At 37.8% G+C, this 27,770-nt stretch overlaps 1 protein-coding gene across 2 annotated transcripts; it reads right to left on the bottom strand.

Annotated features, from left to right (window-relative positions):
* Positions 1–993: 993 nt before the first annotated feature.
* Positions 994–27,451, bottom strand: CHRNA1 (cholinergic receptor nicotinic alpha 1 subunit). 2 transcript variants are annotated; one of them, XM_087919922.1, is made up of 10 exons: positions 27,273–27,451; positions 19,202–19,347; positions 16,924–16,968; positions 14,422–14,531; positions 11,479–11,674; positions 9,382–9,619; positions 8,175–8,398; positions 7,022–7,261; positions 2,659–2,829; positions 994–1,975 (listed from the first exon to the last, which is right to left on the bottom strand). In XM_087919922.1, exons 1-9 carry the CDS (start codon positions 27,346–27,348, stop codon positions 2,698–2,700), a joined length of 1,407 nt encoding a protein of 468 aa, XP_087776048.1. In that variant the 5' UTR covers positions 27,349–27,451; the 3' UTR covers positions 994–1,975; positions 2,659–2,697. The 2 variants fall into 2 exon arrangements, with proteins under 2 accessions (XP_087776048.1, XP_026552515.1); XM_026696730.2 differs by lacking the exon at positions 994–1,975 and having other exon boundaries at positions 2,170–2,829.
* Positions 27,452–27,770: the final 319 nt, after the last annotated feature.

Below are 27,770 nucleotides of genomic sequence, written 5' to 3'. Positions count from 1 at the left end.
GCAGAGACTGTTCCCCGTGCCAGCCCGAAGGCAGGGACTCTTCCGGGGTCCATGATCCTGCGCCGAACCAAGCTCACTCCCCAACGCCCTCTAGCCTGGGCTCCGCGAACTTGTGGCCACTCAACGACTCCCCTGAGCTACGACGCTCCGGTCGCCAACACAGACCACCGGCGTATCTCAAGGACTATACATGTTCCCATCTAGGGGGGAGGGGTGTTGTGTCTTTGGGACTAGTTGGGGTTTCCAACCAGGTCCGTTCTTTAAGCAGGAGCACCAGCAGCTCCCATTGGTTGGCTCCGTTTGACAGTCGGCTATAAAAGCCGGCTGTCAAGCCAAGCCAGTTGTTGTTCGCTAGCAAGCCTGCCTGTTAGCTGGCAGACGCGACAACCCTCGTTCTTTGAATAAAACCTTGTTGATTGCATGCTCTGGTCTAAGCCTCTCCTTTCCTTCAAACTACAACATCTTCCTATTCCCAATTAGTTTGGGATCAATATAGATACCTAAGTTGATTCTTGCCAACTACATCTTCTTTTCTTATCGGTCTTTTCCAGATTGCAATTTATGTCAGCTAATAGAAAGCAGCATTCAATGGCTGGGTTGGATCATACCCATGGAACACAAAAATTTTGAGTGCAGATTATCCCAAGTGAAAAACCATGATTGTTGGTTGTGCTAAACTGCATCTCATCAGAAAACTGTAATTAAGATAGATGGTTACATGGTGTATATGATAAATATATGAATTTGGCTTGGTTAGACACTTGTATCTAAAGGACACACATATGGAAGATTGCAGAATTATTTATACTCATACCATGAAACATTTTTCACTTTTATATCATGACTTTGACAGTTTTTACTGAAGTTTCATTGGAACAATGTAACCTACAAATCACAATGTCAATTTATGCAAAAACATTAAGCATGAAGAGAGAGCTTGTAAATAAATAGATAATCTGAAGACCCCATTACTTGATTGAAGAGGGTGATTGGTTTTTTTAATGAGTTTAATATTTTATTTTTATTTCGTAGAATATTTTTATGTAGAATTAGAAAATAACTAGATATTTAAATTCATATTCACAAATGTTTTTGTAACAGCAATTTGTGCCATGCTGTATATTAGCATAAGTGAAATCAGTTCTTGAAAGTTGCTATCCTGAGGAAGTAATTCCTGTTAAATTTAGTTGAACTGGCATGACTAGACACACAGGTTTACAACTTAAGCTTTGAAAGGCAGGCTTGGATTTGGTTAAATCTCACATCTGGACATGGGTACAGGAGACACCTTTATGTTTTCTTGCTGTATTATTTCATTTTTGTTGGCAGTGAAATCAAATCCTCAAGGTGAGATGGAGACATTATGGAAAAACGTCTCATCAAAAGTAAGGAATGGAGTAAAAGAGGAAGTTGGTGGAATTGTAAACAAGCAAAAACCAAACAACTCTTTTGTAGGAACAATTCGGGTCATTGATCATTCACCAATAATGGTATTCCGATAAATTCAGGATACAGAGATAAACCATTTTATGCAGCATTATTAATTTGGTGTACAAGATGCCTTTTAGATTTGCATCTTCAGGAAGTTCTTGGTTAGGAAAGAGGTGGAGCTGGGACACTCCATTTGTACTCAAGACTAGCTAACAGGCCTTGTCATGGGCTTTGCCCCCTTCTGTGGCCATCAACACCCAAACTGGAGCTATGAATGGATCTGCAAAAGGAAGATGCTTCAAACTGCTCCATAGGTTTTCATTTTCACCTGCTTGGGAAGTGCACAGGGGTGAGAAATGGCATTGAACATAGTGGGGGGAGCCACACTTTCCTCCATGCCCTGATAGTTCTAACCTCCCTAAAATTGGAGGCATTTTAGAAAGATTGGGAAATAACAGCGGAGCACATTCCCTAACAAACTGAGGTATCCTTCATTCTCTGAGTCATCTGACATCATGGTTCATGTCAGCTGTGGCTGAGCCTGCTGAGAAAATTAACTTATACCGATCAATTCATTAGGGGGATGAACACTTATACTGATCAAAGTGTTAGTTGGAATCAGGGTAAGCTAGGATCATTTTTTATTTCAGTATCCCATATTGCTGGAGAAATTTGACTAAAAACATTACTATATAGCCTTGTTAGATACTTCCTTAAATATCTAGAACAGAACAGGGGTTTAACTCTTAACCCAGTGATTTTATTCAGAAAATCCCTTACTTTTTGTATTTATATACTAATATGTGGAAGCAGAAACTTTAGATCCCGAGAGTGAATGTCAAATTTTACACAAGGCTTCGAATTCACTCTGCTGAGGGAATTCTAAAAGGTGGCACATTGGACCCCCTTTAATGCAAATTGATGTAACCAACTTACAGCTTAAAATATGTCTATATTATCCTTACATATTTATTCACACTGATTGGTATTTTGAAATATCAGAAGGAGGGCAAATGGATGTTCCTTAAAATGCATGAATTAAGACATGGTTTTGGATCTTACCCTTTGTTGATATTAGGATGTTCACTGAAGGACATTTGCACCCTATTTTGCTGCTACAGCCCCTGAACTATATATGAAAACATTTGAAACAATTGAGAGATTCTCCTAAACAGAGATATTGGGAACTACAGGACAGAAGTGGGCTAAGAAAGTTTCCTTGCTTACTTAAGGACAAACCATGTTCTCTCACCGAAGGCCCTTATTTCAATCTTGCTGGCTTAATTCCAGGAGACGGCCAGCGAAAACTGCAACGGTTCCAATGATGCAAACTAACATGAAGATGCCAAGGAGAAGATGATCAATCACCATTGCAACAAACTTCCATTCTTCTGCAGCCTGATGGTTAAAAAAAAGAAATGTAAGGAAAAGAAATCAGAATTTTCATAAAGCCAGGAGTTATGTAAATGGCTTTTCTCTTCAAAATCTTTCTTCTTTTGATTGACCAAAGATATGATTGGCAATGAAAGTCAATAACTATACATATGACATATGGAAGACTGTGACTTAGAATGTAAGAAAAACAACAAAGAGGTTGAGTTAATAAGTGAAATAATATAATAAAAAATAAAAGGAATTGAAAGTAATGATACAATAAAATAAAAATGAGCTAAATACAAAAGTAAGTGATCAGTACAAAATAAATACATTCCTTCCTCATATTGTTAAACAAATTTAACATATTTTGGGTTTTATGATTAATTTCTCAACAAAGATATAATGAGTGCCAAGGAAGATCTGGTTGTTATTGGAAAGTGATTTGCAAACACACAATTCATCCTACAGATCAGGAGTGCAAACTAGTGTCATCACGGTGGTGTCACATGATATATCACGACTCCCCCCCCTCCGTTTGTTAAACCGGACATGGACGTGGCCAACATTTGACACATCCGGCCCGCGGGCCAAGAGTTTGACACCTCTACTACAGATAGAAGCATACATGATTTGGGAAGGACCAGATAAAAGCTCTATTTATCCCAGAGCACATTTACCTGCTATTACAACAAGCTGTATAGTTTGCTTCCAAATCTATTTACTGTATTGAACAATTATTACATTTTTGGCCAGAGGAGGGAGCCAAATACTATTCAGTAACATTTGACTAGGTGGCTACTGAGACACTGAGCTGGAAAGAAAAGACAAAATTTTCTTGTAGCAACAACTTTTTAATATTTTGGTTATTTGGGGAATAATCAACCTTGTCACCTGTCTGGCACCCTGCCCCACTGAACTGTGTTTTATTTAGAGGTGTTCTTTTAAAGAAAAAACAATCTAAATGGAAAGATAGGATGGTGAATAGAAAACCATCAAAATCAAGTCTCATTTTTTATTTCTAAGATATCTCTATATCCTAGATCAGATTTAATAAGACTTTTCTGGTAGAAGAAAAAGAATGGGTGGGTGGTGGAATCCACCCACCCCTCTCCTAGAAGAATTAAATATTTTGGGAAATGTTAAAAAGGCATACTATTATATTTCCCTCAATGAGAAATGGAGAAACATGTTTTTTAAAGACAGAAAGCAGACTCAATCTCCCTGCCCCCAGCAGATACTGAGGCCAGCTTTTAGAAATGCAGTTTGGGTAACCCATTCAACAGATATTTTGAAACAAAGGCAGAATGGTAGGATTAGCTCTCACTCAAGATCTAACACAGCCATTAAGCCACAATAGGAATTATTTCATCAGCCTTAGAGCAATCCAAACTTCAACAAAACTTAGCTCAGACAAACACCTAGGATTTGTACTTTTCCTATAGAGCCAGCTATGACCCCTACATAACCCCCACAATGACCCCATTGGAATCTGGAAACAGCCACTGGAATACATGTGCTTGCATAGGAACAGGAAGCTCAAGTGCAAAGGTTACAGGAGGTATAAAAACCCCTCATTCTCAATTCCATTTTGTCAGCTGCACCAGAACTATGTGCTTGGTGGTTCTGTTCATCATTAAATCTTCTTTCCAATCAACCTCCATGTTTCCAGTGTCTTTCTCCCAGCATGGAACTGAACCAGATGGATATTTCTTCCAACAGAAATATGCTCATTTCTCCATGGGCAGCTTCTTGGAGGGAAGAGCTGCCCTTCTAGTAAACGGGGTTTTCCTAACTGGCTGTCCTTTTTGCTGCAGCCATTTTAAGAGAGCGCCTGTGACATATTCTTAGGCTTCCAAATAATCCCTTACTGAAGCCCCAGTCCTGCCCATGGGAGATGCCCTTTTAGAGAAACTCTCTAAAAGCCACACAGCCAAGTTGTCCAGGAAAGGTTTGGTTTCTGTACCCAAACTTTGTGGATATGCATACATATATTGTAACCTATCTTCTCTCTCCCCCCCGCCCATTCCCCTTCAGGATCAGCCATATTATACAAAGTGTTGGAAGGAAGGAAGAAATAACATGCACAGGAAATTAAACAGAAGAATTAAGAAAGAAGGAAATAAATATAATTAACTCTGGTGTACATCAACACTATTCACTATATTGTTACTTCCTTTCTATTTTTGCAGACGATTCTTTCACCATGTCCGTATGCTGATTCTAGGAATGTGCAAAACTCACCAGTGCAGGAATCCAATAAGTTTGTGATCCCAGAATTTTCTGTTTCCCTTCTGAATCGTGCTAAACCTACTTCAGACCATGCAATTTGGCACTATCCAAAAATAAATTCCCCTAACTAAAAGCAGATTGTTCTGGACCAGTGAGTATCACGTGTTCCTAACTGAATTTAAATATTACATTCACATTTCATTTAATACAATATGGACATTGCTCTGTACTCCTATTACACATTACTTTGCTTTTTGAGGATTATAACTTTCTTGGTCTTCCTGTCCTCTTGATGTATTCATTTTTTAGGCACTAACATTTATAAAAGTTAATTCCACTCTTCAACATATGCTCCTTCCACCATCCTCTCAATTCCTTTTCATCCTGAATGATTTTATCTTTTTCATTTTTAAGTTCACTCATTCTGCTGGAGGGTCCTAATTTAGCCTTTTTCCCCTGCACTTCAAAAAAACAAAAAAAAAACCAATTTGGAATGAAACGGAAGTGATGGAATGTTGAAAGGAATATTTTAATTATGTGTGTAAGATGGATAATAATATGTTGACTATGTTAGATGCTTTTCCTCCCTGATATGTCTAAAAGCAATTTTAATTCCGAACAAAATTGTTCTATAGTTCTTAATCTTAACCCTTCCTTACTCTCTTGGACTGTATACTTGCAACTATTTTTTCTCTATAAATTATGCATAGTCTTCCTCTTGATGTAGAGTAGCTCCTCTTGGTATAGGTCTAGTGTAACTCCACACATTTCTGTGGAACTTTGTAGCTTAAGTCTTTACTGTCTGACCAAAGCAACTTCCACAACCTTAATGAATATATGAACACATTTATTCTTAAATATATTTTAAATGCAGATATTTTAAATGCAGATATGCACCAAAATTCTTGGATCTGTAAGTAATCCAATCATTATTCTTTATGCTTTTATCTTGTTCCTATTCATTTATTCATGTTACCTAATGTCATATTTTTTTTCTTATTCACTGAGAAAGTTGCACTTTGTTTTTCAATTATTGAAAAATACCTCTGCTTTTTCCATTGTATAACATGCAACTATCACCAATTTATGGATTTCTTCTTTGATATACACCCATAACTATCCAGATGATCTCCATTCATACTTCCTGATGTGTGTTTTAATCCATTCATTTATATTATGTGTCATTTATATTATGTGTATTTATATTATCACTGCACAATATATTCAGCTGTTTCTCTTTCTTTCTCTTATTTTCATAAATATAAAAGATTTTTGTATCCTTTTCTTCATTTTCTTCATGTTCTTTACGATGTAGTTCTTAACAAGTTGCGATTTTCCATATGCCATAGTTATCCACTGGTGAAACAGACTCATCAATACAGATAGTCCTCGACTTACAACAGTTCATTTAGTGATGATTCAAAGTTACAACAGCACAGAAAAAGTAACTTATTGCCATTTTTCACACTTACAACCATTGCGGCATCCCAATCGTTACCTGATCAAAATTCAAATGTTTGGGCAATTGACTCATATTTATGGCAATTGCAGCGTCCCAGGGTTATGTCATTCCCTTTTGCAACATTCTGACAAGCAAAGTCAATGGGGAAACCCAACTCACTTAACAACCATATTACTAACTTAACAACTGCAGTGGTTCACTTAACAACTGTGGCAAGAAAAGTCGTAAAATGAGGCATGACTCACTTAACCAGTGTTTCGCTTAGCAACATAAATTTTGAGCTCAGTTGTGGTCATAAGATGAGGACTACCTGTATTTACCTACATCACATCAGGAATGAAATTCACACGAGAAGGCAAAAACAGTATTGTCTATTTTGTGGTTCAGAATATTTTGAGGGCTTACATATTCCTAGAACTGTCTGTCTGTGTTTCTTTCTCTCTGACACACACACACACACACACACACACACACACGTACGTCATGATTTCAAAGGATTCACACCGGATTATTAATTCTTACATCATTGGATTCTTGATCTGATTTCATTGACTCGGCAATGTATTTGATGCCTTCAATTGCACTTTTAACATCTGGATTTTTAGTAAGTGATGTCTGGAAATTCATAGTCGCTGGTCCTTGTTTCCCTGAGATTTCAGAGATATCTATGTCATCAGTGAAAATCCTGTTCTCCTGCTTATTTTTGGATGGACGCTTCATTGTTGAGAAAAACATAACATTTGGAATTGTTTCAATAAATATCTGAAAGAAATATAGATACTGATTAGAGAATTTAGACAAAACTATCATATGTCATTTCTCTTCATCACAAAAGAAAATAGATTACAGTACCGTTTGACACTGGGATGCTAACTGGGACTCAAGGAAGCAACAGGACTTATATCAGAATAATTCAAGTCACCCACTATTGCTTACTTGTTTAATGATTAAATGTTCAGCTATTGCTTAGGAAGGGAAGTTAGAATGGACTTTTATGAACTACAGAGCAAATACTGGTTTTATTATTGTTATTGGCATATTGAATGGAGCTGGCCATGAAGTTTCAGATGCTAAAAATGAAATCAGCTGACTTCCTTGTAAGCTTCTTTTTTAATATATATATATATATATTATTGTTCAAAATTAATTAAAATGGAAAAAGAGAAATGCAAGCAATATTAACAAAATAATATAACACTAAAACTATCCCCTAGCCACTGAAAAGAAGATAGAACAGACAAGAAAAAAAATAGGTTACTTGACTTATATACAAAATAACTTACAGTTGAAATATAAAATAAATTTAAATTTAACTTAATTGCTTGAAAATCTTCTTCCTTGGCCTTTCAGTTCAAACACTGACTTAACAACAAGCCATTGCTACAAGACCTTTATAGGGTTAGATGCTTCAAAGAAGTCGCATCCTTCTGCTTATGCTTCACTGGAGCAATTGGAGCTAGGATGTCTATATTGCCTCTGATAAAAAGAGATAATATCGAGCTATTTTATCTAGGATCTATTGAGAGCTTATTTTATTGATCTCTTCTTAAAGGTGTCCATCACCTCATTTGTCTCACTAAAGTCTATTGCTTGGGGAATGTACTGAATGGAGATATACTTCCTTTTATTTATCTCAATCTCCTGTCCTAAGCTTGAAAAATGTAGGCCAGCTTACCTTCCTCACCCACTGTGGCATAGTATGGGTGCTGGGTGAGCGATGGTGGATATTGATCACTATGACGGTGATGATGATAGAAGTTATGACAAACACCATGGTGAACAACATGTATTTGCCAATCAAGGGAACAGAACTGGAAGTTGAAGGAATCAGCTCCACAATGACAAGAAGAAACACAGTCAAAGAAAGCAGGACAGAGATGCTCAGAGTCATCTTCTCCCCTGGGATAAATTAGGAGGAAATAGTAAATTGAAGAGATTAGCAAACAAAATAGGAGGAGGGAGTGCAATTGCTGCTTCGTGAGAAGTCAGATAAGCATTACATTTGGGTAGCCAATACAATATAGTGATTCAACCCTACTATAATGTATTCTAGAGTCATCCAACCATTTGTATAAATGTAAAAGTAATGAAAATAAGTCTTATATTGCCCCCACAATAGTTGGATAATGCTCCAAGAAGTCATAAGTCATTAGTGGGGAAGCTGTCCATGATCCGGGAAACCTAGGTTAGAGTTCCCACTCAATCATGAAGCTTTCTGGGTGACTTTGCACTGGTGTCTCTTTGTTATCCTAAAACTGGGGCTGGAATGTAGCAATACATATAGGCATGTAGTTCTTCATCAGATGATCTTGATGGCTCTATAAATGGGGGGTTAGGTCCCAGACACAGAGGTCAGCTCCTTGCTGCCTGATTTAATCAACATGATCAATTCCATTTGGGCACTCATAACCCAGGGTACCAACCTATTCCCAAGATCTATGCAGAGGATTGTGTGAGAAGCCCACATCCTTAAGAGGAGCAAGCCACTCTGACATCCAACATCCAGCCACCAGATCCATACAAATAAGGCATGAAGATTATGTTCTGCCATTTCTCCTCTTTCCCCTGTCTCCCTTCCTGATTTTGTAGCATATTTCCTAGGATGCCGAGTCCTATATGCCCTTTAGCTGCAAAGGCGAAGCAATTAAGTTTAGCAAATTCTCAACACACTTTCCAACATTATTCCAAGTGGATTTCCCCCACCCACCCACCCAAAAAAGGCAATAAAGACACATGCACAGACATATACGCCAAAATGGCTTTGTTGATGTACACAGGCAAACCGAGTCTCTTTGGCTTTAAAACTTTTAAAGTTCACCTTTAAGGCAGAATAACTCAGGGTAATGCCAGAGAGATGCAATCTGATATTCATACGTACATACCTGAGTCTGTAGGGAGATAAAATACTAATCCAGTCAAGAATGAGAAGAGAAGGCAAGGAATGATGACGTTGACAATGAAATAAAGAGGCAAACGCAGCAATATAAAGTGATAGGTGATATCAAGATACGGCGTATCAGGGCAACAAGAATAGTTCACCGAGTGCCAATAACCTCGGTAATCTTTTATGGTCCATTCTCCACTGGGCATGTAGTTATTCAGATCTGGACGGGGACCTTCCTGAAAAGGGAAATGCTTCCTTCTAATAAATGAAATAACCATGTCTTGTGATTCCATGCTATTTCATACTAGAAATTCCATTCTAAATATTGATATTGAATAAATTGATAGTTAATGCTTAGCCTGGGTTTAATCTCATTTCTGTCATACAGGTAGTCCTCAACCTATAACTAGTCACTTAGCAGCTGTTTTTTTGGGGGGAAACTGGACCAGAGCAAACCACTGGTTCGCTTAACAACCACAGTATTCGCTTAATGACCAATGCAAAAATGGTTGCAAAATTAAGTCATTCGTATGGGTGATCTGGTTTACCATTGTTATGATCATGATGGGAAGCTCCGTTATGGCCATAAGTTGGGAACTATCTATATTTATATCTGTACAAATCAATCATGCTATGAATGATCAGCAGAAAAAGGAGAAGGAGCCGCCCCAGTAGTCCCTGGCTGGATACTGTAAAAGGTGACACTGGGATGACCATGGTGAACCTGAAGGGGGCAGTGCGAGACAGAAGGGCATGGAAAGTGCTGAACCATAGAGTGGCTGAGGGCCAGACATGATTGAATGGCTGATGAGGATGATGACATACACATGGAGGAGTTAAACATATACAGAAGCCTCTAACTTTAAAAACTGGAGCAAGTAGAAATGGAATTTACTGTCCCTTTCTTTTCTTTTCTTTTTTCTTTTGAGTTTTAAAATGAACTTTATTTGCAACGGATTAAAACGATATAAACCTACGAGTATACAGAAATAAAAAATAGTAAACATACTAATAGGACAGTAAACATATTTACTATCCCTTTCTTAACTCTCAAAACAGCCATAAGTTCCTCTGGGATAGAATGTGGTGGTTTTAAGTCACGATGGAATTAAATGAGGACTATGCAAAGCCTAACCAAGATTGTCCTTCTCCAAACCCAAACGTAACTCAATCCAAACTCTATTTTAAAAGTCTTCGAAAAGGTTGGGTTTGCATATGCTTTTTTTTTTTTAACGTGTAAGTTAGTTATATGAGTTACCTGATTATACCAGACAGTCCTAGAAAAGAGAAAATGGCTTTCCACTAAGAAATCAGAGGCCATGCTTTTGAAGACTAAATAGTCCTTGCCGATCTTTTACTTTAAAAAAATAATAACAGAGCATGGGTCTCTATAGGATTCTTTTTAAAATCTGAAAAAAATCTGCCAGATCACAAAACTACAGGAGAATGAAGTTTAGGGACTTTATCCGTCTGTAAGGTTAGAGCATCTGGATACATTCAGTATTTCTCAGCATTTTTCTACAATTATACTTTTGTTGCACATATAGATTTATTTGGGAGAGGTAAAGGCTTCCTTTTGCTTTAAGCATTTTCTAGCCATCAATAAATCATTAGAAAAGTGATCTGACAATAAGTCCCATGATTTTGTTCAAATTTTCAAATGAAAAGCTACATTTCCCTTACACCTCTGAGTAGTGCTAAAGAAGGAGAGGAGAGGAGAGGGGAAGGAAGGGGAGGAAAAAGAAAGGGAAGGGAAGGAAAAGGAAGGAAAGGAAAGGCATCTTTATTCATATATAATAATATGAAAATGACTAAAGGTACCAGCTACTCAAGAGAACCAGTTTGGTGTAGTGGTGTTAAGCATCAGATTAGAAACTGGGAGATTGTGAGTTCTAGTTTCACTTTAGCAAGAAAGCCAGCTGGATGACCTTGGGCCAGACACTTTCTCTCAGCCCTAGGAAGAAAGCTAGAGGAAACCAATTCTGAAAAACCTTGCCAAGAAAACTGCAGACTGCAGAAAGCCCAGATTGTTGCCAGGAGTCAAAACTGACTTGGAACAGAACGAACCAAAAACAGTTACCTAACTAAAGCCTACCGGGTAGATGGCAACCAAGGTACCATCGTAAGTCCAAGTTCCCAGCTTCATACTGCAGTTTTGCTCATCAAAGGGGAAGTGGGTGACTATAATTTCACAGTAGCTTTTGAAGATGGCTGGTGGAGTCCATGTGATATGTCCTGTATAGTTCAGAAGAGCTTTGGTGAACTGGTCAATAGCAAAAATTCCATCTGCACTAAAAGGAAGAAGAAGAAGAAGAAGAAGAAGAAGAAGAAGAAGAAGAAGAAGAAGAAGAAGAAGAAGAAGAAGAAGAAGAAGAAGAAGAAGAAGAAGAAGAAGAAGAAGAAGAAGAAGAAGAAGAAGAAGAAGAAGAAGAAGAAGAAGAAGAAGAAGAAGAAGAAGAAGAAAAACAGTCATAGGAATAGCATACAATTTTAATACACTGGCTATCCATTTTGTGGCACACAGTGTTATCAGTGGTTTGGGATCTTCCTATTTTTTGGTGTCTTTCTTTTAAAATAACGTATCATCAGTCTGGAACCCACATTACGTATCTGATAATAGCACAGTTGAGAAAGTCCACATATATTTCACAAGAAGAGTTCTCCACTCCTCTATTCATTGTAGAATACCTTATGCCACCAGACTTGAAATTCTAGACCTAGAAAACCTTGAATTACGCCGTCTTCAGTTTGATCTAAGTATGGTATATAAAATCATACATTGCAATGTCCTACCTGTCAATGAATACTTCAGCTTCAACCATAACAACACAAGAGCATACAATAGATACAAACTCAAGGTTAACTGCAGCAAACTTGATTGCAGGAAATACGGCTTCAGCAACAGAGTGGTCAATTTCTGGAATACTCTACCTGACTATGTGATTTCTCCCCCAAACCCCAAAAACTTTAACCTTAGTCTGTCTACTATTGATCTTACCCCTTTCCTAAGAGGTCTGTAGGGGGCGTGCATAAGTGCACCAGCGTGCCTACCGTCCCTGTCCTATTGTTTCTTTCATTTTTCTTATATGTATCCATGTATTCATAACTATGTATATACTTATACCTATTATCTTGTAAGCGATAGATAAATCAAATCAATCAACCAATCAATCAATAAATAAATACTCTGCAAACTCCATTTGGTACAAAAATGGTTGCATTTAAAAAACATTAAGTATGAGAAAGGCTGTATACCTAGAAAATAAATCTTTTATTCACCATGCAGAGTTAAATTAAAAGGTGGGTTTTTTTTTCCAGTTTTAAAAAAAATCTTTTATTTGAAAAGATTTGGTAAAAACTAAATGTTTGTGATTAGCTGACCATGGCACAGGTTCTGACCAGTTCTGGAGAACCAGTAGTGGAAATTTTGAATAGTTCAGAGAACCGCCAAATCCTATCTCTGGCTGGAGATTTTATAGCATCCTTCCCTGCCACGCCTACCAAGCCATGCCCAAAGAACTGGTAGTAAAAATTTCTGAATCCCACCACTGGACCATGGATGATGAGTTGGAATAAAATGGCACTTCTTACCTTTTCCCCAAATAGTCTTGGTTTAAGAATATGATGGGGAATATAGAAAGTCCAGCATCATCTAATCTGGCACTGTTTTTTAACTTTATTATTATTCTTTTACACTGTACTTCTTGTTCATATGAAATCAGTATTTCGCACATGTTTTAAAACCAACTAAAAAAACACAAGATAATATAAATGTACAGTCTTTTCTTTGACCATGGTCAACAGTATATAAAATTACCCTGTTGGGGTTGGGGGAACAATCACGCCTATAGGGTCCTGGCGATCCATTTGGGTGCCATTTCAAACCACATACATGGCTGATGAGTTAACCTGTTCCCTCCAACTTGGAACTAAGGAGAAATTTCCTGATAAGTGAGAAAAATTAATCAGTGGAACAGTTTGTCTTCTGGAGTTGTGGGTTCTCCATGGTTGGAGGTTTTCAAGAAAAGGTTGGATAACTATTTGTCCAGGAAGAAATAAGGACTTCTGCCTTGGGCAGGGGGTTGGATTGGAAAACCTCCTACAGTCCCTTCCAGCGGTGGGTATTCAGCAGGTTCTGACCAGGTCTGGACAACCAGTAGCGGAAATTTTGAGTAGTTGGGAGAACCGGCAAATCCCTGCTCTGACTGGCTCCACTCCCATCTACTCTCTGCCTCCCGAGTCCCAGCTGATTGGCTGGGTCTTCTTTGGTTGCCTGCACAGGAGAACGGAGCTGGAAAGCAGGTTAATGGGGTGGGGAGGGAATGGGGATTTCGCAGTAATCTTCCCCTTCCATGCCCACCCAGACACACCCACAGAACCGGTAGTAAAAAAATTTGAATCCCACCACTGGTCCCTTCCAGCCCTAGGATTGTATGATTTTGTGATTATTATCCCATTCTTCCTATTAGCCCTAAGTGGAACTGTCTGAGCCAAGGTAGGTCTCATGGAATATGCCCCCTAGTGGTGAGAAAGCATAGGTCCCTAGACCCCATTAAACCTGGGATGATAAAACACGGCACAGAGAAAGCAATGTGTGTGCGTGTGTTTGTGTGACATGACTACATTTCCTCTTCTTCTGCAGCAGCAGCAACAACACACAGGTCTTTCCCTTCTCTTGAACAGTTGCCTAACATCCCCCACTTCAGCTGCTATACAAGGGAAATTGCTCTCACTTTCTCACTTATAACTCAGATGGATGTAGTAGAGCAGAGGTGCTTAGTTGTGGCCCACGGGGCCAGCCTGAAAATGTCAAAGGACTGGCCCATGGTGCCTCTACCAGCCACAGCAGGCCATAGGGGCCCTCCCCCTCCCCTCCCCCGCAGGGAGATTGGTTCCCTCAAAGAAGCCTTTATTTTAGAGGTCACACTCACGTAGAAGCTGGGTTTACAGCCATTTGGGTAGTCTAAATGTTCCTCTCTGTGCTCTCATTATGGGACTGTGCCTCAGAATTAAGGTGTGGATCAACAGCTCTACTTACTTGTTATACAAAACTAAATCTGGACGCCAGATTATCTCCGAGGGGATGCGGATTTGCTTCACACCACCATAGTCTGATGGATTCCATTTCAAATTTGCATCTATCCATTGCTGGGGAAGGGAGAGAATTTCAGAGAATTTACAAATAAGTTGAATAAAGAACAATGGTTTTATTCATTAAACATAAGTTATAGAAGGAACAAAAGCAATATGGCTACGCCTGGTTCAAGAATGTATATCTCCTTATGTCCTAAAATGATTATTTATCAGTGTATGCATACATATTCATACACATGTGCATGTGTGTTCTGACCCGCCCTTTGCAGATGCAGGAAACAAACTCCCCACAAAGAAAAACCCCTCTTTATTTACACATTGGGAATTGTTATGACTCCCCTTCAAAATTCAAACGAATAAAACAGAAAGCAGCCGTTTCACAATTAAATCAAACGGAAAGAAGTGTTACAAGATAACGGCTGGCAGAAACCACAGCATAAATCTTTACTCTGTCCAGCAAACCAGTCCTGGCAATAAATTTCCAGTCTCAGAGCTCCTTGCTGTAACGTCCTCACTCAAATAGTCACTTTGTTCCTGGCAAAATGTACCAGCCCAGCTGTGTCCTTTTATACTCATTGAGGCAACGTGCTAATTTACTGACTCGCCCTCCTCCTTCGCTCCAGCTGATTTTGCCTTCTCAACCGTCTTCTGTTCCTTACATTTAACCACAAATTTTCCAAATTCTCATCTCCACTAGAAGACTCTCTCAAAACTTCCCTGTCAGCCATTCCCGGCTGTTGATCAGATAAGGAACCAGAGGAGGTCAAAGGTCCTGACAATTCTAATACATCAGGTCTGTCTTCCTTTGTCACGTCCATCTCCTCATCCTGGTTACCAGTCCAATCACTGAGCCAGGCCGGCTCATATTTTTCTGCCATGACCTCCTCACTTGAACTCATATCATTCACAGGAGCTGAATCCAAGCCCAGAGCCACAGCAGGGAATTAACCGCATTCACCAACAGAACGTCCAGGCAAGAGTCCTGCAAGGAGTTAACTGAAGCAAAAGTGCCTATCATCTTGTTATGATAAATGCAAGGCTGTGAACTCCCAGCAGGGAGGCTGCAAATTAAGTCAGTTCAAACAGAGAAATAGACAAACCTCAGTTCTGGCAAGGTAGTCTTTGTCTCACAAAGCACACAAAGAGCAAACGCAAATGGTTGTCTATGACAACCAAACGACTCCCTTTTCCTCCTACGGTGGAGCCTCAGGTCGTGTCCAGAAGCACGACTGACTGTGCATGCGCACAGTAAAAAAAAAATGGTGCTGAAGAGGGAATCTTTTCATGCCAATTTTGTTCGCCACCCAATTTTTAAATCATTACCCAATTCAAAAATCGGGTGGATTTTTTCTTCGCCACCTGATTTGGTCACAAACAGAAATGTTCATGAGCCGAGGTTCCACTTTATTTATTCCCCAGCCAGGGAGGGGCCAGTCAGTGTCCACATTTGATTTGCTTCCTGAGCCGGCTCATTGTCCTCCGTTGTTCATCTTTCCTATCTGCTCTGTGCATACACGCATCTGAAACAGGCCCCAGCTGTTCCTCCTCCTCACTCATCTCTGACTGCAAAGGCAGCTGCCTCTCTGGCTGGGAAATGCCGGATGTCCCTGGCTCTATCTCTGTGTCCAATGCTGAGCATCCCTCAGAGCCTTCCCCAGGCTCCAGAACTGGCCCAAGTTCTTCTCCACCCTCCTCATTGTCCGAGTCTGGCGGGCCACAACAATACGCATCTTCATCCACATACATATACATATACATATACAACTGTGTTCTTATCGTTACTTATTATAAATTGATTATGTTTTAACTCACATACTTTAATATACTTAGCTACTTAATCATATTTACGTAGGGTAAGGGACTCAATAGTGATGTGGTCTGTATGAAAGAACTATACTTGGAAAATAGCAAAGTATACTTTAAAACCATTTGGTGCATTCCAACTTAGGGCATTGTGGGAATTTTTCTTGGGAGGTTCACCCCTTACCCCACCCCACTTCAAATCCAGCTCATTTGCATCCTTTTGAAAGGAGTTTGTCAAATGTATTATGGAGACGGAAGGAGGGAGAAGAGCTACTTCTGGAAATCCAACTCAGTTCTGTCTGGTGCTTAGAATAAGCTGTCTGATGGGTTTATCTCAACCGGATGCTAGAATATTTCCCACAACAAATAGGCATTCAGGAAAAAAAATGCTGAGATCAGGTTTGGTTTTCTAAAAGCCAATTATCAAAATGTGCAGTGCCGCTGCTGTGACAAACTTTAGAAAAGCCTTCCATTGCGCCTCTCTTTAGTCGTAGCCCACAAGAATATAGCAAAGGAATTCAACCCCTTGGAAAAGGCAGCTTCTAATTCAAATGCATTCCTTGAACAGGGGGACAAGGCCGATCAAAACACACCTTTGGGCATCAAACACAACGTGCTGGTTTATAAATCATGGAGTTATTACCTGTTTCAGACGCACATTGGTGCTTACTATTTGATTTACTTCATCCTTAGGAGAGAAAAAAAAGACAAGGTTAACAGAAGACAACTTGTTTGCAATAATCGGCGTTGAGATTATTGGTTAAAAACCTTTGCTGTTTTCCCCTTCTTTTCTTTCTCTCCAAGCACTGAATTCCCACTGCCAAAATGCAGACTGCAAGCTATGTGAGTCAGAAACCTGCTTCTCTTTGCTCCCAAAAGCAACATAGTTAGAATTTTAGAAATTAGTGAGATTTCCTCCCCCCAATTAAAGAAAGCTTAATCGATTACTGCCATGAGACCGTTCCTTCTTAGCCAAAGAAACTACAAGTAGTCCTGGACATACATTTTTCTGAAGAAAGAAGCAAACGATTTTTGAATTGGGAGGGTACATGTAGATTCTTGCAGCAGGCAGCACTGGAGAGGTAGAAGAGAAAGGAGGCTTAAAAGGGAATTGCCATCTTCCTGGGCAGAGCTACCTGGAAAGCACTGTACTCCAATTGGACAGCATAAATTGGTCTAAGGTAACATTTTACTGTATCCATGGGTTTGCACTGCAGCTAAAGATACTTTGGAAGTTTTGATTAGGGCATCATGTAGTTACCAGAATGTCATTTACATTGCTAGTTTTCTTGCTTCAAATCACTTCAGCCTTAAAATAATAATAATAATATCATAATCCAGGATTTGTTGCATTCTAATGTCTCGATCTTATTCCAGATGCTACCATACAATTTATAAAAGTGAACCATCCCTAGTACAGTCCAGATAGATATCTGCCACGAAGACTCCAATCAGAATACCTGCACTGAAGCGGGAATGCCTAAACCAGGGGTCCCCACCCCCAGTCTGTGGACCAGCCCTGATCCGCTGCATGCCAGTCTGCACAAACAAGCAAAGTCCCACTGTGGGATGCAGGTAGCACATGAAACCACCTCCTTTGGTCCGTGGAAAAGCTTCTCTCCATGAAACCGTTCCCCCGTTCCCAAAAGGTTGGGTCTCCTGGCCTAAACAACCCCTCCCAATTCCAAGTTGTTGTTATTAAAAGCTTCAAGCTCCTAGATTTAAAAGTATCTCTGCCCAAATATGCTTATCTCCTTCTGAGGCCTTCTTTCGTGTATGTTCCTGACTCCTGGGGATGATTTTTCTGGCAAGAACCACATTTCCTTAAAGCTGTAAGGTGCTCTATATCACCTAGAAGTCAGGGCTGACCCAAGTGATCGGAGAGACAAAACTTAAGACAACAAAGTAGTTAGTGAAAACACCACAGAAAGCACATCCAGATGTTTCGGGATTCTGTAACTGGAGCTGTTCTAGTAAAAGTAGCTGTAGGTCTACATGGTGACTCTTAGTCTGATCTAATAGGGCTGAATTATTAGTGGGCTAGTTGATCAATCTATTGGATATTGTTTCTCATAGCCTTTCTCGGATGTTCCTTTTGACTCCCTCCCTTCTCTTCCCCCTTTACATCTGAGGGCCAGGGAAGGACTTTTGAAATGAGCCAGTCTGCTCGCATTTCCTTGTGCCACCTGCAGCACCTGTAGTGCTTGCCTGCAGTACCCACCTGCCCATAACTCTGGCCTACCATCTTGCTTGCCTGGATTCTTCCCTTTCCCCGCTGGTTATTGCTTAACGATGGTAACAGAAACTGATTTAGCTATTGCTATGCATTGTGATCCCATGACATTGCAATTTACCGCCGCATCGCTTAGCAACAGTAATTCTGGTTTCACCATAACCAAGTAAACCAAGAAGTAAATGCACGTAAAAGTGAAGATGTAGGCTTAACTATTATGAAAGGAGTTATGATGTATATGAAAAGATAAGATTTTATGACATTGAGATTGTTGGTGGTGAGAATAGAAGAATGAATTAATTCGTTCAATTAATTAATAATTAATTAAATTTACTTGCTACCCATCTCGCCACAAAGTAACTAATTATTTGATTAATTCATTAAGCAAAGCCCCCCCCACCCCAATAATGGGAAACTGTTAATAATGATAATGGCATATTAAGAGCTGTGGTGGCACAGTGGTTAGAATACAGTATTGCAGGCTAAATCTGCCCACAGAAGGGTGTCCGATCCTGACGGGATCAAGATTGGCTCAGCCTTCCATTCTTCTGAGGTTGGTAAAATGAGTATCCAGATCACTGGGGGCAATGTGCTGACATTGTAAACTGCCCAGAGAGTGCTGTAGCATAAAGCACCATGGAACGGGATATAAGTCTAAGTGCTGTTGCTATTAACACTTTTACCATACCACATTGATCAGCTGGATAAGTTGCAGTCCCACAGTGACTTCCACAATCTGATTGTGATCGCTTAATGGACGCACAACTGGGTTGTAGTTCTCGAATAAATCTTTAACCAGGCGGCTTTCATCACTGGAACCATGGACTAGAATAGCTGCAGGATAATATAATAAAAAAGCAACATTTGAGAAACAGTGACAAAAACATTGTGAAAGTCTGAGACGATGCCAAGGGTTTGGAGCTGAGCTGGGTGTTTGGAGTCTGAAGGAGAAGCCAGAATAACTGCTCATTTCCTAGGGCCTTTCAGGATGATCTCTAGTTCTTTTTCTGGGATTGCAGACATCATACTGAGTTGTAATTCTTCTATTGTTTAACTTTCCCAAGAATGTTTTTGGATTATATGCAGAACTGAAAAACATTTGGAAAATCACACGGATGTTGGCTCTTCTCACTGTAATAGGCTTGCTTTCAATTTAGGTTTTTAAATTACACTAATCTTAAAAAAAAAAAACCAAATGAACAACCTGATATCAAATGAAGTTTGAAGATACTAAATGAAGTCTGCTTCACAAACACTTGCATTCCAGGCCTGCATTATTGAGCCTATAGTGGAGTTTTAAACAGTGCTGATTTCTCCAGTTTAGTCATGTGGAGGAGTATTTATTCATTCATTCATTTACAAGGTTTAGAGGTCACCCAACTCCGAAATTACTTCAGGGCAGCTTATTCTAAAAATAGAAAACAATAAAAGGATAACAGTAAAAAGTAATTTCAGGCATTCAGGCAAACACCCTCAAACACATAGCTGCAAATTGTAAGCATAATCAGCACCAACACCCAACTACTGAAAGGGCTGGGAGAATAATCAAGTTCTTAAAGACTTCCAAAACGTGAATCAGTTCTGGTTTGAAGGGCTTCGGCGACAGACAGAAATCTGCGATCGTGCATGGTTTCTGTCTGGGTTCGCTGCTGGAGCACCCTGAGCCGGCTGGTTTCAGGGCTAAGCCACCCCATAGAGGTGGTGAAGAGGGGGGAGACTGCCAGCAGGGTTCAGGAGAGCTGCATCTCTCCTCCTCAGCTGGCCATTACTCCCTTTCCTGAAGGTGGTTGCAGCGGTGGTCAGAAATGGCTACCACAAAGGAGAACTCAACCGAAAAGAATGTGCAGGAGGAAGATAAGAAGTGAACGTTTTGGCTGACTAGGTTAAATTGTAAAAGCAACAACTAAGGTACCCTGGAATTTAAACTTACAAAAAAATAACATGGCTCCCAAAGAAGAGTTGGAAGCAGCGAAGGAAAGTGAAAAGGGAAAGGTTTGGCTTTTTTCTTCTTCTCTCTCCTTCCCTATACTAACAACTAAGAGACTTAAATAAGAAATCAGAAAAATCCGCTTTGACATCAATAGGCAATTAAGCTGAAAATAAAACAAAATGCCAAAGGGATAATAAAGATTTCTGGACATTAAAATTTTTCTTTTTCATAAGCAGGAAGGGAGAGAAAAAGAATAAGGGCAGGATCTGGAAGAGGGAGGAGACTGCCTGGAATTAAAAAGAATCTACAGTAAAATTCAACAAGACTTCTAAAAGATACATTTTAACTGAAACTTTGCAACTAAATAGTAACCCCAGGAAGAGAAAGTGAAAAAAAGAGCAAAAAAGAAACAGCTTGAGTGTATTTGGATTATTTGGTGATCTTTGGATTCTTGGTTATTATATTTGAATGACTAAAATCAATTGGGTGGTTGTTTAAAAATTTATACAATGGCACCACTTCTGGATGAATTGAAAATGGAACTTAAAAAGTACAAAGAAGATGCACAAGTTTTTCAATTCTTAGAAATGGAGATTTGGAACTATGAGAAACAACAAGAAATGACTGCAAAACAAGAAGACTGGGACAAAGAAGAAGCCATTTTTAATAAACAAGTGACTCTAGGTGGGGAAGAAAAGGGAAAGGGGAGAAAGAGAATGGAGAATTTAAGACTTAAAAAAACAACCAAAGATAAGAAAAATAATTCGAAAAATAAGTATAATACTGGAAAGCAACAGAAAAGGGGAATACAGAAGAGAGAAATAGAGGTAGAGAGACAAGGGGGTAAACAGGGGAGAAAGAAGAAGAGAGGGAAGAAAGAAAAGAAAAGAAGTTACAAAGGACCGGAGCAAGATATAGAGAAACAGGACCTATTTAGAGATGATGGGTGAAAATCTAACTGAAAAAGGGATTCTGTAAAGGTACATAAGATTGTATTGTTTTATTAGTAATAGAAATAACTTTAGAAAATTGGAAACAACGTATGATTAAAATGAGGGATAAAATAGTTAGTGTAATTTAGTGAAATGTTTGTGAATAAAATAAGTGAAATAAAATAAATGAGAAAATTGAATTAGGAAGGAACGGGAACATTTTAATTAGTTAATGTTTTATAAAATATAAGTGAAGAGAGGGGGAATTATTATGGAAAGCTTATAATTGTTCCCATAGAAGTATGATATTTAATTTGAAAAGTAATGTTAAAGATGTAAAGACTTAAATGAATATTAATATTAATGATAGAATTGAATTGGAATGGAATGTTGTTTTAATTATATACATTTATAATTTTTTTCTTTTTTTAAGAATACAGTGCGTAGTTTAAGAATGTACCAAGCAGAATCTGAATGGAAGTTATGTATTATATTGAGTATTACAACTTTAGGGGAAAGATATAAAGGCGTCATACTCCAATCAGTAACCACAGGAGAAATTTTGTTTAATGAGAAAAGATAATAGATAATTGAAAGAGGACAGACCAAAAATATAAATACAATGATTTGAATTGAGATGAGATAATTAAAATAAAATTGAGAAAATTAAAAGAGGGGAGAAGCTATGCAGAAAATGTAAAATAGTAATAAGATATGGAATAGAATATAAAAATGAGCATGAACCATGAATTTGCGACTGTATGAAGAAATGTAACCTGGGATTACGCTACTTTCAAAAAATATGTTTTATATGTATTTTTTTTCTCTTTGTGAAAACTCAAATAAAATTTACAAAAAAAAAAAAAAAAAGACTTCCAAAACGTAATGAGATATCATTCCAGACTATTTTCCAGACTTGGTAACTGCTGGTCTGGTAATAACTAGTCACTTGTCAACCAACTGACTTCTCTTCTATTTTTTTAGTTGTCCCTCCCATCTCATAGATTTTGGCCATAGAAATGGACCAGGTTCTGAGAGCAGTTCCCAGCATATTTTGCTGTCTAAGGCATAGAGGAAAGTGCTTCTCGTCTTCTCTTTGAAGAAACTGATTGGATTGGTAGTTGGTGGGTTGTTATTCTCCTACAACATCTGAGGAATCTGGGTTTTACCATTCATCATAGAGATTACCTGAAGAATTCTAGAGGAACTGTTCTGGGATCTATCATTGGCACCTCAAGGAGTTGCTTCTCTCAGTGTAAATAAATGCCTCATTCCTGTGGTTAGAACTGGGGGATTAAATGATGGTTAATTACACCCCAAATGCTAATCATCACTGAAGGAATGCCTTGGCCACCAGGTATACCTTCAGCTGGATCCTCTCCCAAGCAATTTGATATGGTTAAATTTGTATCTAGAATGACTTCTACAATGAATAAAAATATTTTTCTTATTTTGGTTGACATCTTTAAAGAGGAAAATGGTTATTGTTAAAGTTCTATGCAGTGAAGGTAACAAAGATCCATTGATAAAAGCTAGGTCCCCTTTCTTCTGTTGCTTATACTTTTGGTTCATGCAAATCTATGATTTGATATTTGAGGACTCTCCATATAAGGAAGCCAATGACAGCAGCCATTAGAAGAGGAAACTGTCATGAGTAAAACTGAGAGGGATTGCAAAAACCACAGTTTATCAGATTATTAATCCCAAGGCTGTCCTCTCCACTTACATGGAGAAATTGAGATGAAGTCAAGAGAACAACTGACTGCAGAGGGATTTAGTTTTCAATGGACTGCATACGTGCAATTAAGAGAAAGTTTTGATATAGTTAAAAAAGTAATAGGCTATATAAGATGGAATTGGAGGGCGAATTACTATATGTACATGTAAAATTCTGTGCAATTTTCTGCAGAAATGATAAATGTGATTCCTAATATGTATAAATTTTGAAATTGAAGAACAAGTTAAAATGCATGATAAAATGGCCTAGGAGCTTTGGTTATAATATACAGGTGGACCACTGGAAAAGAATGTTATAATTTAAGAGAGAATTACTATAAAATGATGTAAAGTTGGTTTATGACACCAGAGAAATGATGTAAGATGTAAAAAGGTACTTCAAGTCAATGCTGAAAATTTGAAAAACACGAAGGGACATTTTTATTTGCAGGTAGACTTGCGAAAAAGCAAAAATGTATTGAATATAAATGCATATGATGGTACAATGAATTTTAAAGATAAATATTCAGATGAAACCAGAACTTACTGGCACTTATGGACAGTCAATTCCTTTAAAAAGGCTCACAGAATACTGGTTTTGTATATGGTAACAAGACCATTAGATACATAATGGTAGATAAATATTGTAACACCCACAATGGAGTATTGGATTGTGAAGATTGCAGAGTGTAGAGAAAGGGCAAAATTGACCTATTTGATCAGGGATAAAACAATAAGATTATACTTTTATACTTTTATAGACTGGAAACCTTTTCGCTGGAAATGGGGAAAAAAATAACATGGAGATTTCTGAATTTGCTGATTAAAAAGGGTTCAGTAATCGGATAGAAGGGATCTTTGTACTGTAATCTTAGAGAGGGAGGAGAGAGACAAAGTTTGTATGTAACTGCTGTGAAAAATTAAAAGTCACTTTTAAATTATCTTTTTTCCAGACTTTTCTTTTTCTTAACTTCTTTACATAAATAACATAAAATTGTTCAGTATTCTTTACATTAAAACTACAAACAAGAGCTAGTCTATTATTATTTTATCTGAGATATTGACATTTAATTATTGAAAGAAATATATTTATTTTTCATCCATAACTGCAGTGAAAAACTACTTTTCTTCAGAGAAGGAAGAAAAGTCACACTATTTCATTTATAGTTTTAAAGGTTCATGGCACTTGGAAAGTTAGAGAATCAAAATTTCTTTATTATTCCAAAGGACAAGGTGAAAACAACAATACAGTATATGTCTGACTCCACAGAAAGGACTCACCTTGCCTGGATTACATTAGCAAGTACTAGTGCCCTCTACTGGCCTGAATGTATTACAACCACATTTCTTCATAATGTAGAATTGAAATTGAATACTTGTGTTCAAAGATTCAGATTGTATATTTATTACTAACTCAGTAGATTGGGTTGCTCCATGTATAGGTACGAAGTAAGGCCTTTGAGATCTATACAACTTCTCAAAGTGATTCACTCAAATAAAGAAAATATGTATAAAAATAACAAAAAATATTTTTTAAAATAAGATGTTAACATGTGAAGAAACACAAAATTATGCCATTAACAAGTTAGAAGTTGAAACAGCTCCACAATTTAACATTATAGCTAAATAAGTAAATTAGCAGATTAAATAATTTAAAACCCCTGGATCATTATGTGAAAAACAATTGGAAACTGGTATTTCATAAGGTAAAGGATTTCTGCTTATTCCAACTTTACTGAGCACTGCCTGAACATTTGGATCTGGCAGATGATTTCTCAATGCATTTTTATTAAAGTTTTTATGAACCCAACAATGACATCAAACACAAATTCTATATTATAATTATTTAAACGATCTCTCAAATCAAAAAATTGTATTGGTGTTGTTCAAACCTACTAAACAAATCCATTTTTCAATGAAGCAGAAAATAGCACCCTTATCAAGGAACTACCAAGGAGAAAACTACATCTTCACCAATGCTGGCCTATGACTATAATAAAAATTGATTGATCGATCGATTGACACCCCCACCAACATAGGCAGGGCAAACTATTGTATATAAATAGAGACCAAACCCCATTCCCTTCTAGCACTGGTGATGTCACCTAATTTGGTAATGAAACAGCTTCAAGCAAACAGCCAAGTTCTCCCCATCCATATTTTTTTAAACAAAAATAACTATTTCACATTGTACCATAATGGATAGGAGAGCAACATCAGAAATATATGTCCAAAATCTATACAGACCAATTTTTCAGTGGGGATTATTATATGTTAATTATGTATAACATTGCAGTGACATTCAATTTATACCTTCCTTAATGTTAATGTTTTGCTGTGTCCATTCTTTTGCATAAACTGAATTCCTGAAGAGACTCATCATTTATAGGTTCTTATGCGATTTTAAATGAAGCTACTTCTCTGGGTTCACACATTGTGTTCAGTAATGGTTTGTTTAACCACTGTCTAGTCAATACATCACAATCATTTTGGCTCATAAAAACAGAACGAATCACAGCTTATCCAAATCAATGAATCAAATCTAAAAAGGAAATCATACAATGGGTGTGTCTGCTACTTAAAAAGATATAGAGATGGCAATGACTTTTAGCAAAAGGCCATCAAGGTTCTTAAATAAGCTCACTGTGTCCAGGAGATAAAACGACTTAATTAGAAAATATTAATATTCTTGATAGGAAATGACCATAGTATTCATTCAGAATATGTATCTTCTTTTTTAAAATATTATGCTTGTAATTGTACATTTTACTTCAGCTACCTTTTATCCGATCAACATGATAAACTCACTTTGCAACTTGCAAACTTATGAGTACAAATTGCATTCAAAAGATATTGGTCAAAAGAATCACTAAATATAAGCATCTGAAGACTCATGTTACATGGTTATTGGGCACATCTTTTTATGTTTAGTTTTTATGCAGTATAGGGTTGGTGACTTAAACAAAATTTCAGTCTGAATAATAGGAGAATATGCTGCCATCCTACACTCTTGGAAGTACAAATGGGAGAAATCTGGTTTTTCAAATCTACTGCTATTCATTTCCATCTTCACTGTCATCAAAGGAAGGAAAGTAGATAAAACAAATAATGTGCAAAAGAGAGATTGGAACATTGCTCTTTCCTTTTTTAAAAAATTTCTCTGCTCTGACTATAGGACTGGAATGTTTTACCTACAAAAGGTCCTGGAATCAAAATTGAATGACATCTTGGGGGGAAAAAAACCCCTGCCCTATGCAGGGATCAATAAAGGCTTCTGAAGAACATTTAAGAAATATAAAAACAACCAACTAGAAATAAAACTATTAGATTGATCCAGGGTATATTACTTGCAAATATCAAGCTATAGAGAAATGAAAGGTACAACTGAAAGAGGTGCAGAACAAAAGTTTGGGGAAAATCTGATCTTTAAGTAAGGCTGGTCATCTCTTTAAGATATACTGGATTCATTTCCAGCCTCCAGCTCTTTGAAAAATCTCTTTAATAGATTGGGGATCTCTTGAACAGCATGCAGTCTGGTGACAAAGGAAGGATTCCCTGCAAATTCGGTGGGGAAGGTAGCTTTGGTATGAGGAACTTTCAGTGAAGTGCAAAGAAAACTTTGTCAATTTAAAAAAAAAGAACAAATCTAAAATTCCTACTGAAGAACTACTTTTATTGAAGTAAATGGGATGGAAGATGTAAAACAATGTCTTCAAAAGGCAAGCAAGTTAAAAATTCAAAGTTCTATTGCTGGAATTATAATATCTGGTTGTTTCCAGGCAGAGTGAATGGAATCCCTGTGAGTCGCAGATTAAAGGAGAGGGTACAGTCAAAAGGAAACCAAAGAGGAAAAAAATGTTTGCCCCCCCCCCATATAACCTATATATATCCCTGTAATTTGGGGCATAATTAAGATTTATAAGGCAGACAAAAACAAGATTTCTTTCCTTTTATCTGTGATTTATCTATAGGGTATGAATCACTAAGTATATAACACCGTAAAGAGAAAATAAACACTAACCTGTGCTGTCTCTCTCTCTCTCTCTCTCTCTCTCATGCATATACATTTAAATACACACAGATATGCACAATTCTCTAGGAATTTTTTTCTCTCTCTCTCTGCTCTTCCCATAGGAGTTCCTGTACCAATGAAGTTAGACTGAAATTATACAATGATTTACCTGCTCCAAAGAGTAGATAGATGAATAAACAGTAGCTGTTCATCACTTTTCCTCTTTGATATAAACACTTGGGCATCCAACGTGCTCAAGATCCCAGTTGAAATTAAACTTTGCCTTTTTTTTTTTTAAACAAGGGTGCTTGGAGATAGGACCACAGAGCTATTGTTTCACAACACCTGCTTATGCGGACAGGCAGCTGAAAGCCAGCATGCCAACTGGAAGGAGGTGCAGTCTATTTTTGACAAGCCAACAGGAACAGTCTATTTTTGACAAGCATAGACTCAGAACAGTTTTTGTCTAAGTTGCAGATCCCATGGGAATGTGCATATATCTATATACATATGTATTTAAAAGCTGTCGATTGTTCCAATATTCATAGTGCATTTGTCTTGCAGTAAACGACATTAATTTCACCAAACTTTCCTTTTATAATGGCTTGTTAGCTGTTAGCCAGGTTTCTTTGGAACAGATCCATGCAAACATTTGGGCATATCCTAA

This window comes from Pseudonaja textilis, chromosome 1, assembly GCF_049901715.1.
Source record: "Pseudonaja textilis isolate UNSWEBS1 chromosome 1, rPseTex1.2, whole genome shotgun sequence".
NCBI classification, from domain to species: Eukaryota; Metazoa; Chordata; class Lepidosauria; order Squamata; family Elapidae; genus Pseudonaja; species Pseudonaja textilis.
This window is presented reverse-complemented; position numbering and strand designations above follow the sequence as displayed.

Bases quoted from the DNA above. Each gene is read 5' to 3' on its own strand.
- CHRNA1 (XM_087919922.1), bottom strand. From the start codon at position 27,348: ATGCCCAAGTGTTTATATCAAAGAGGAAAAGTGATGAACAGCTACTGT. The intron at 19,348-27,272 runs GTAAATCATTGT...ATTATCCTGCAG, and splicing joins CTATCTACTCTTTGGAGCAG to CTATTCTAGTCCATGGTTCC. The intron at 14,532-16,923 runs GTAATAACTCCA...TCCCTTCCCCAG, and splicing joins CCAATGTGCGTCTGAAACAG to CAATGGATAGATGCAAATTT.